At 41.5% G+C, this 10,656-nt stretch overlaps 2 protein-coding genes across 5 annotated transcripts in view; both read left to right on the forward strand.

Annotated features, from left to right (window-relative positions):
* UVH3 (5'-3' exonuclease family protein) overlaps positions 1-1,624 on the forward strand; it is a 34,867-nt gene extending 33,243 nt beyond the window's left edge. For all 3 annotated transcript variants that reach the window (XM_086793487.1, XM_086793488.1, XM_086793489.1), the window contains 3 exons: positions 158-242; positions 333-836; positions 969-1,624. In XM_086793487.1, the coding sequence (XP_086649613.1) occupies positions 158-242; positions 333-836; positions 969-1,553 (1,174 nt within the window). In that variant the 3' untranslated portion in view covers positions 1,554-1,624. The remainder of the gene's footprint in view (positions 1-157; positions 243-332; positions 837-968) is intronic.
* A 3,219-nt stretch (positions 1,625-4,843) lies between these two features.
* LOC147605686 (VIN3-like protein 1) lies at positions 4,844-9,641 on the forward strand. Of its 2 annotated transcripts, none has more exons than XM_086793664.1 (4): positions 4,844-5,339; positions 6,736-7,405; positions 7,586-7,914; positions 8,007-9,641. In XM_086793664.1, the coding sequence occupies exons 1-4, from the start codon at positions 5,300-5,302 to the stop codon at positions 9,437-9,439; spliced, it is 2,472 nt and encodes an 823-aa protein (XP_086649790.1). In that variant the 5' UTR covers positions 4,844-5,299; the 3' UTR covers positions 9,440-9,641. The 2 variants fall into 2 exon arrangements, with proteins under 2 accessions (XP_086649790.1, XP_086649789.1); XM_086793663.1 differs by having other exon boundaries at positions 4,934-5,339; positions 6,721-7,405.
* The last annotated feature ends 1,015 nt before the right edge of the window (positions 9,642-10,656 follow it).

Genomic DNA, 10,656 nt, shown 5'->3' on the forward strand with positions numbered 1-10,656 from the left:
TCAGCTTCATGTATTGTGTCATTCATTAGATAGAGCCTCTTATCGATATTAGGTTAACATCATCAGTATTGCAAGTGTATGCCAAATGGGCCTTCAGAGCCTCTCTTTGAAACTACAGTCAAACCACCAGGCCCCTTTTACATTTGGCCTTTTGCAGGTTATGCTTTGAAAGATTTGGGTGGAACAAAAGCAAATCTGATGAGCTTTTGCTCCCTGTTCTGAAGGAGTATGATCGGCATGAGGTCAGGTTTTCTAATATTACATGGGTCTTCTTCTCTCTAAAGTAATGTGGCCATAATTGAATTTAGTCATGACATGTTTTTTCGATGCAGACACAATTACGTCTTGAAGCTTTCTACACTTTCAATCAGCGCTTTGCAAAGATTCGCAGCAAGCGAATACAAAAGGCTGTAACTCACATAACAGGGCATATATCGTCAGAACTTGTGGATTTCCCGAAAGCAGACGATGAAACTCCTCAGACAACAAAACTGAGGAATGCAAAATCCAAGAATGATCTTAGTGGAAAGGCTTCAGGTGAAAATCTTAGTGGAAAGGCTTCAGGTGAAACTGAAGAACCCGTTGAGGCATCCTTAAAAGGGACTGCAGGAGATGCTGCTAAACAAGGCAGAGGAAGGGGTGGAAGAAGAGGCAGAGGAAGAACAGCAACAACAAGCAGGGGAAGGGGGAAGGCTCAAGGTAAAGCTCTTGGAAAATCCAATTTGAGGGGCCCCGTAGAGGCCTCCTTGGCTGATGAGAATTCAAGTGAGGAAGTATCAGACTTGGAGGATGGAGGGACGAAGGGTGGCATTCATGTTGCAGAGCCACCGCGACGGGTATGGTTCTTTTTCTTTTTTGAGAGTTATAGAAGCTGTGTGGGTTGGTGTTGGGGATGGCCCATGGGTCTGTTTCTGATATATTGTTGCCATCAATTATAACTTTCGTGTGCGCAAAATCTATTGCTGCAGTCTACCCGCCTTCCAGAGAGAGCAGTGTATGTCTTCTCTGGCTCCGAAGATGAAAGTGATATCAGTCTGCATAAAGGTGGGAAGTCCAAGGCAGGAGGCAGCCCCGGCCATGCTAGAAGTGTGTTATTATCTCAAGAGGTTGAAGACCCTGGAAGGTCTACCATACCATCAATAAATGGAGCGTTGCTGGCAGACATTAGCAAAGATGGCACAGGCAGGGGAGAAGCTTCATTTGCCACGGATTCAGCCACCCAAGATCAGTTTGGGTTGCAAGGGCTACAAGAAGAGGCAAATTATCTAGTCATGGGTGGTGGTTTTTGTTCCGCCGATGATGAAAACGACGAAAATGATCAAGGGCCAGTTAGGGGAGACTCTAGATCTACTGAAGGGGAAGCCACAGGATCTAACAACAATGCCAATATTTTGCCAAAAGAGGCCAGTTTTTCTTGTACTGATATTGTAGGCTCCAGCAGTCTGAAAGGAGCACCTTCTATTAGTTTAACTACTGGACATTCTGGTGGGGGGTTGGAATCGATGTTGCGTGCTGTCCCGTTTCTGAGACGGAAGAAACATCGAGCAAATTGAGGCTCAATGTTGTATTTATATTTTAGGCTATAATTTTTTAAAAGTTTTGGGGTATGGATGCCTTCTAGCAATGTCATGGCCAGGTCTTCTCTGCAGATTGGATGATGCACATGGTATGAGTTAAACTTTGCTGTTATCATGTCTGTGTATTGCTGGTTGTTCTATCAACAATAACCAGAAACATGCAAGGCAACACAATTTTGAAGGGAAATTTGTGTTTTCTTACATTTCTATTTATCCATTAAAATTCATAAAAATTATCAAACCACAAAAGCTTCTTTTTTTTAAAGCCATTTAAATAAAAAGAAATAAAATATCAGAGATTAATTATAGGATGGTTTATGTAACGAGCGCAAATGCATGCTTCGCTTTGTGGATGAGAATGGCATGTTCTGTTGTAGACATAGTTCTCATAACCTGGCATTGGTAAGGTCCTAAAACCGTCCTTACGTTTTTACCGAGATGCCAGCCCTGTTGAGACTTCTGCATCCCAACTTGCGAGTCAATCCTCTCAGAGCTGTAGACAACAGCACTGGAAATTGTGTTATGGTTCTGGTGTATGTACCGAGTTTGGTTGGATGCTCTGTAGAAAATGAAGCACCTTCTTCATAGAGTGGCATACAGGTAGCTGTTAGAGTATGGTGCCACATTGGCCTTGTGCGGCCCTTACGTATTCTAAGTGCTTTTCCAACACTCCAATCAAGGCCCACATCATTATAAGCATGTAGAAGTTGTTGCTTTTGAAATGTGGCTTTTAACATGAGGTTTCATGTAAGCTCCCTCATTGTTCAGAACTAGCACATGCATCATGGACACCTCCAATCACCACTCACTATGCTATTAGAGGCAATTAAAATTCACACTTGAACCTTCATGGATGCAACAAAGCTCATGCTGGGGAACTCACAATGATACTAGAGGCAATCATAATTCACACTTGAAGCTATGATACTTTTGCAACAAGCAAAACTTATGCCAATTTTCAAAGTTGGGCATGCCTACAAACCTTTCCCTAAGCACATTTCTTCAAAATACAACATATTAAGATCTTCACCATAGATCGAATCTAACAACAATAAATAGAAAACACAAGTTTTTTTTTTTTGGTTTTGTTTTGCTGTGATTTGTGTTTTTTAATTTATAGGAATACTAGTGCATGCACACGAGTGCTTCGCTTGCCATGAATAATAGACATTGTCTCATAGTAGGTAAAGTACTAGAATTAGGGATGTGCACGCACGTGCGGGCATGAGTAGAGCTACACTTGTCATGAATTATGTTTTTCAAACGGATGGCAAAAAATTATAGTTAATTTTTATTATTTTGTGTGTGCCTTAGATTTAGCAAAATAAATAAAAGATGTTGATTAACATGTTGAAGTGAAAGGATGCTTATGTTAATAAGTGTAAGGATTCTGATAATTGTATGCAGAGAAGGGACATGCAGGTCTATATATAGGCATGCATACTCGAGGTAGCCATAAAGTCATTCATGTTTCTTCATAGCAATATTAAGATTAACAAATGCTTGTGTGATTCCCAAACATATTGTGATATTATACCACTGTCTTATTTGCATTTAGGCCACATCGTGCCTTAACAAATACGTTTACATACTCTCAAATCTTCACATCTCTCTTGTGCACATTTTTAATGTACACAAGAAAACATAAGCACAGCTACCCACACATTCAAGCTACCTATTTATTAAGACTAAGAAATTAATGACTTTGACTTGAGATGTGAAGTTGAAAGAAGAGGTAGAGAGACGGTGGTAGATGCATATGAAACCCACCCTTATGAGATCGATGAGGCCATGATAACTGTGTTATGCAATCAAAACATAATCAATACAAGAGATACCCAATGGCAACTCGTGTGTTGCAAGTATCCCACATGATTCTACAAGCAAAAAATAAATTGCTCAAACATGTGTGTATATGACGGTCAAGGGTAAAATTTACCATGAAGCTTATGTTTTGATGTCAAAGAGCTAGCACTTGTTCTCACAAATGCAAATTGGTGTGATTTTTGGAAACTACTTCATTGTGTGACATCAAAAGCTAATTGTCTTGTTTTGAATACGATGTCATGTACATGTGAATAGCCCACAAGCATGTATCTAATAAACACCCTTGGCTATGTGTTAATAATATCACTTCCCAATTCACCTTTAATCTATAGTGTCAAGTCACTTGTAAGCTACTATGAGTCAAATGTATATGAACATCTAATACAAGCTAGCTTGTGTGTGTGTGTGCGCGTGCGCGGTGTGTGTGTGTGTGTGTTGCTAACTAGCTAAGAGACACATGAAGTCATACAATATGACAAAACATATACAACCCAAAAGTACATATGATAGTAAAAGGCGTATAAAGTACATGTAAGAGAGCAATAAGAGCACATGATCTCAAAAGTAAAATGAGGAAAAGTATAGGAGAGTAGTCCAACTATAGGATCTTGCTCTTGCAACACCTACATGATCCCAAATATCAACTGACAACAATGTAATCACACTATAATATGCAAGGGGGGCTCCTTGTATGTGGACTCGTGCGTACACACACACACGCACGCACGCACACACACATGCATATGCATGCTAATGCAAGGTTTTGCATTCACACGAATATCTCATGTATTACATATTCACTCAATTTATGATCTAGTATGAATTAAATGCTCACTTAATGCAGGCATTTAATTAAACCCTAAGATCAAAAAAAGGGTGCATATGTATACCAAAGGGTCCTTGACCCTTGACAATTCGTAGCCCCACCACCACATGCTCACTCAAAACTTTGATTTCCTATTTGTAGGGTGTAATAATATTCTAGACTAATTAATGATTTCAACAAATAGAGCTACCACTTGAGGACAATTATTTTTTGGGCGTTTGTGAAGTTGTCTACCAATTTTTGAACTTGTTTAGCCTACTAGTGTCGGACAGACTGGGCCACATTAGAGCCCTTGTGAACCCAGGCTACCATGGCAATGGGGCACATGGTCTCTTTTTGCAGCTCAATCCAAGTAGTCAAGGTTGTTATTCCGAGTTTTGGTATGTGTGACAACAAATGGGGTGTAGGCTAGACATCCCATAATCTTCCATTGCTTTCAAGGTAGGAACCTTTTTGTTTCATGATCACATATGCGTATGGTAGTTGAATAGCAATGCAATATGCGACGCTCACATGTTTACTTGTGAACCCCTACCAAAGACACTCCTACCTTCACCTTAAAAATAAGCAAAAGCTATTCATGTGAAGAAGGTCCCAAAAGCTATTATATTGCATTGCTCACATGTTTACTTGTGACCCAAACCTAAGGGGAAGACACTCCTACCTTCTTCACCTTAAAAATAAGCAAAAGCTATTCATGTCAAGAAGGCCCCAAAAGCTATTCATGTGAACAAGCCCTTAACGGTTAAAGGGTAGGTTCCCACGTTCAAGGTCCATCTTGGTCAGTCAGTCAGTAGTGTGTATCCTGTTCTCTCTCGAAACCTGTGTTAGAGCTTGTGCCGTCTCCCACAATTATGTGGTTTCTTTGGATCTGTGCTTTTGAGAGAGAGAGGGTGTGACAGAGTGAGAGAGAGAGAGGGAGAGAGAGAGAGAGAGAGAAGAGCAGAGGTTTTTTAGGGTTTAGACGATGGAGAGCTGTGGTGTGCGCTCATCCTGAGAAGGGTCCATATTTAGGGGACCAAATCTGCCCGGATACACATACACAGAACCAGATCTAGTGCCCAGAACTATGGCACGACCCAAAACGTCCCAATTTCTTCCTACATCAGGTGAGCTACAGATCTATCCACAGTTGAAGTCGTAATTGTGAACTGTGCAAGGTGTATAGCTAAAACCCTTAGCTAGAGGTGTTAAGATCTGAAGCTATGGAGGGTGTTTGGTGCTCAATTCTCAACCTTTAAGCTAGGATTCTTAGCTATGTATGTGTTTAGCTGTGATCACTGGCTCTGTAGGGTTGTCAATTATGGGTGTTAGCCATAACAAGGGTCTTTTAGAAGGGGGTGCGAAATTGCCTTTCAATTTAGGAAGTTGTGGGGACAATTGTGCAAATCTGCATCAGAACAGGGCTCTACAAAACCCATATTTTTAACGAGTTTTGGATGCTCTGATTCTGCGAGGAGATTCTGTGTCAGGTTGGGATGTGTTGATCGGGGGGAGGGTAGGGTCTCTGTACATTTATTTTAAAGGTTGTCTCATACCTTTACGAAATGTTTCAACTTTAAAAAAATGTCTCGTACCTTTAGGGTGTAAAAGTCCTTGAAAAATCTCATAATTGGCTTAGAAACATCTCAAAATCTCTGTAAATGCATAAAACACGCAAAATTAGCCTATCTTTGCCATTGTCAATCATGAAACTCAAACAATTTGCATTGTAAAGCCTGATTCATGTTTTCTGATTCCCATTGAAGATTTCAACAAAGTTCTAAAATCTAGAGACCAAACTCCACTACAGTTTTTGCAAGGACATCATTTGCAGGCATGTACTGCAGGCACGTACTGAGGATGGCAGGTGTGCAAAAGGAGAAGCAATGTATCACTTTTAGTTCTTTTGTATTAATTCTATAGTGACCCTTGATTTTTTTAAAAGAAAAGTATTTTTTTAAAAGAAAAGTTTGGGCTGAAAAATAGATTTAAGATGTATGAAACCTTTTCGAAACTCATTATAAGTGTGAAAGGTATGAAATGTGTTTGATTGTAGGGTTCGGGAAAAGAAGGGTTTGCTTTATCCTGGAGCTTGCTCAACTTTTGAAAAACTTGCCTCATCTTAAGAGGAGAAAGAAATATGCCTTCTCTAATTTTTAAAAATAGTAATAATTGGATGAAAGTATGAAGAAAATGCTTATTCAAATTACTTATTCAGACCTTTGTATGAATGTGTGCTGTGTGTGTGCGTGGGGTGTGCGTGTGTGGGAGCATATATTGATACCAAGTTTTACACCCACTATTGGGCACTGATGACGTTAGTGGGGGTGTCGTAGTATCTAGTCCATACTATGCATGATGGAGTTGATGGTTTATTGTCTTGTGGATGACTACCATGAGGTTATAAATTGCACTTTCTTATAAAGTGAATTTGGGCATGTTCCTGGATTCATCTACCTTGAAATACTTATTATCATGCAAAGAGATGCTGATTGTTTCTGACTGCAGGGGTCTATTTTCCAGGAGCACACACTTCAATGATCACGGGTCTAAGTCTACCTGAGAAGCAGAGGATCCTCTATCAAGTTGCGCAGGGGTTTGAGGGGGGCCGAGAAGCCCTAGAGTGTTGGACTCGGAAAGATCTGCTGCAACTCATATGCATTGAGATGGGCAAAGAGAGAAAGTATACAGGTGTCTCCAAAAGCAAAATGGTGGAGCATCTTCTGAAATTGGTTTCCATGAAGGGTTTGGGGGAAGGTATGATGAACTCTGGCTTTGCGTCTCCAAGCTCTCAGTTCACTCCACAAAGCCCATGTAGGCGGCAGCGGAAGGGCGGCCGTCCTGCTCGCATCCCATCAGCGATCCAGATACCCGTGGATGGAGATAATCGGAAGGCTGGGCTCTCCTGGGTGTGCAGAAACACAGCTTGCAAAGCCCAGCTGCTATTGGGGGCGAGTTTTTGTCAGCGATGCTCTTGCTGCATATGCCGGAACTTCGATGATAACAAGGACCCTAGTCTTTGGATAGTCTGCACGCCTGAGCCCCTTGATGTGGAGACGGATTGCAGACTCTCTTGTCATATAGAGTGTGCTCTTAACAATGGCATGGCTGGGGTAGTAGTTGATGGATCAAACATCCTACTTGATGGAAGCTATCGGTGCCGTTCTTGTGGCAAAATCAGCAGCTTGATAGGGTGGGTTGGACACTTGATGCAGTATTTTAGTGACCTTAGAGTTACCGACTGCTGGTTAAACCTGCATATGTTTTATCAATCTGTCAGTCAATCCCCATATTGTCAATGACAATATGCCTTGCATGTTGTTCGTGGGTCTTAATCTGCCTTGCACTGAATATTTTAACATAATGATTGCAGATGCTGGAAAAAGCAGCTTCTTATTGCAAGGGATGCTCGAAGAGTTGATACTCTTTGCCAACGACTCTCCTTGAGCCATAGATTACTGAACGGCACCCACAAGCACAAGGCATTCCATGAGCTTGTAGACATAGCAATCCAAAAACTGGAAGCTGAAGTGGGCTCAATCACAGAAGGGTCTGCTAAGTTGGCTCGTGGTTTGGTGAACAGGCTGTCTTCATGTGGTGAGGTACTCAAACTCATAGGTTTGGCCATTGAAAAAGCAGATGCTTTGCATGAAGAGCTGGTTTTGAACCGCCAATCGAGAGGGGAGGCCGCAACTATTCAAGGTACTTGACATGGATTAAAGAGTTGCAGGGTGTGGGGGGTAGGGTGTGGTTTGAATCTCTAACCTCTTCTGTTTGTGTGCTTCTGTCTGTAGAGAAAAATGCAGATATGTTTTGCACAATCGATTTCAACGAAATATCATCATCTTCTATCTTGTTGACCGTGAAAGGTGGTGGGGAGCTAGTGACTGGTTATCGGCTTTGGCATCGCAAAGCAAGCGAGGCAAGCTTTCCGAACAACCCAACTTGCATAATTCCTACCAATCCTGGCGGTGCTCAGATTTCCAGCCTACAGGCTAGCACAGAGTATGCATTCTACATTGTCCCGTTTTTTGAGAGAGGGATCGGTGAGCCGGCTGAAGCTAGGTGTTTTACAAAGAGCCTTGAGTTGCAGCCACCCAGGGAGTTGCACGTGAACTCAGGAGACCAGCACCATAAGCATGACTTGCATGCAGTAAATGCTGAGGAGGAGATCTGTATTGCAGACAAATTTGAATCAAATTTCAAGGTTCGTGATCTGGGCAAGGTATTACATTCGTCATGGGGTGGAGAATACAAGCCGGCCCATGTTATTGAAGGAATCTTTCATGGCAAAGGAGGGGTGAACAGTCTGAACAACGATGATAAGAAGAAAGAGGAGAGGAAGAGCGAATGTATGAGTTCAGGTGTAAATGTTCTCTCAAGCCCTGTAGCAGATGCGCCTCGTGTGGACAATGGCACATGCAAACCGAGCCACATTAAAGCACTTAGCAGCGACTTGAATGTTTCTGCAAATCTAGAGTTTGGTATGGAAGAAAGTAGAGTAACTGTGGAAGTAGAACTAGCCCCACAACCGATCAGAACCTTGTCGAGGCGGGATTCCAGTGTCTTGTTACAAGAAGGTGAAGCCAAAGGCCCACTGGTGTGTGCTGAGGTTACAGATTTGGATGATACAAGTGATCCGGGAAACTCACACACATCACGCAGGGAAGAAACTGAGGCCGTATCTCAGATTGTCTCAGATACTGTGCAGGTCAATGGTGCAAATGAGCTGCATGATATCTCAGAGGAGACACGCAGAACTGGTGATTTAGAGTCAAACGGGCATGGAGAAAGCTGGGCGGTTCAAGTTCGAAGTGCAGGGACGAGCATTGGAATGGAGCCGCAGACAGCCATTCTAAGGAAGAGGACAATGGAAGGTCTGGAGAGAGGGGATAGTTATGGTGGGCTTGTAAACGGCTGTGGAGGAAGTGGCATGGGAGGTCCTCTCTGTGCTGCAAGGAACTATGAGTTCTGCGTGAAGATCGTCCGCTGGTTGGAATGTGAAGGTCATCTGAAGGAAGATTTCCGGATGAAGTTCCTCACCTGGTTTAGCTTGAGGGCCTCGGAGCATGAGAAGGGGATTGTGAGCGTCTTTATTGATACGCTTCAGGATAACCCGGCAAGTTTGGCAGGGCAATTGGTGGACACATTCTCGGACATCATCTCTTCAAAGAGACACCATATGGTATCGTCAACAAATGGCTTTTGCAATAGATTATGGCATTAGCTCCACATGCAGCAAAAGATGCTTCTAAGGTTAATCAACCTAGTCTTGCTTCATGATTAATCAGTGGTTTAGATTTTTTTTATAGAGGTGGTTTGCCCACAGTGAACATTCTTGTGTACCTCTGCACTAGTTGTGGTAATGATTGCTACTTTATTGTACAACTTGTGATTATATGATAAAAATATTTACTCTATTTTGCAATGCCAAGTTGTAATGGATAATTTACCTTGGAGTCAAATGCCTTAGGTGATAGTAAAAGACTTGTATTATTAGGTGAAATCTAGAGTTGTGTGATGAGTAGGTGCGATTGTAAAGTAGAGAGATTAGAATAAAGAGAGAAGAAATCCAAGGATTCAAACCTTGGTGTGATTGTAAGGTACAGAGATTAGAATAAAGAGAGAAAAGAAAGCCAAGGATCAAATCTAAGAAAAGAAATAGGATTGAGATGCCTGTTTCCTAAGGCTATAAATTGCAACTCTTCTTTGAAGAAAATTAAGCAAGCAAGTTTAGTCATTCTTCATTCATTCAAGCATGGAAAAAGCAAGACCAAACATGGATCAGTAGTAAAGCGATCCCAATACAGCAAATGCAAAGGGGTGCCATACACTGTTGAGTCTCATGTGTACATTTTGTGCAGAGGTTAATTCTTGGACATCTGGAACTGTTTTCTATTCTGATACTCTTTGGCATATGGATAAAGAGAGGTGGGTGTGTTAGCATGTTTCCAAGATTGCCTATAGTTCAAGGATCATATGCTTTTTTCATGCTGCTGCTGCTGTGAGTGGCCTCTCTTCTGTTATTATATGTTCAAAAGGGAGGTTTAAAGATGACTTACATGGATGTGATGAGCATGAGGGCATTACTCTATATTCTTGTATTGCTGGATGACAGACGTGGGGACTGTTTGTGGGGGAGACATAATATAGAGGGTGAACTATTTGTAATAATCTGGTGTTTTGCTAGTACATTAAACTTCTTGAGGGTGAACTATTTGTAATAATCTGGTTTTTTTTTGTAGGGGTTTGAGATTAAAACATATCAAATGTGCAAGAAGATACATTTGAAGAAGTTTTAGTTTTCAACACTCAAGTGGCAATTAGCAACAAGGATACAAATCAAGCGAAATTGGTGTGGTGGATGGCATTTATCATGCTCTTAGGAATATATTTAAGAGCTTCAAATCTATCTCTATTATCATACATTGGCAGTTATTTATT

This window comes from Cibotium barometz, chromosome 59, assembly GCF_041138505.1.
Source record: "Cibotium barometz isolate CiBa-2024 chromosome 59, ASM4113850v1, whole genome shotgun sequence".
Lineage (NCBI taxonomy): Eukaryota > Viridiplantae > Streptophyta > Polypodiopsida > Cyatheales > Cibotiaceae > Cibotium > Cibotium barometz.

Excerpts from the sequence above, each read along its gene's own strand:
- LOC147605686 (XM_086793663.1), top strand. The coding sequence starts at position 5,300 with ATGGCACGACCCAAAACGTCCCAATTTCTTCCTACATCAG. Across the intron at positions 5,340-6,720 it reads CCAATTTCTTCCTACATCAG|GGGTCTATTTTCCAGGAGCA; the intron begins GTGAGCTACAGA and ends TTCTGACTGCAG. Across the intron at positions 7,406-7,585 it reads AAAATCAGCAGCTTGATAGG|ATGCTGGAAAAAGCAGCTTC; the intron begins GTGGGTTGGACA and ends TAATGATTGCAG.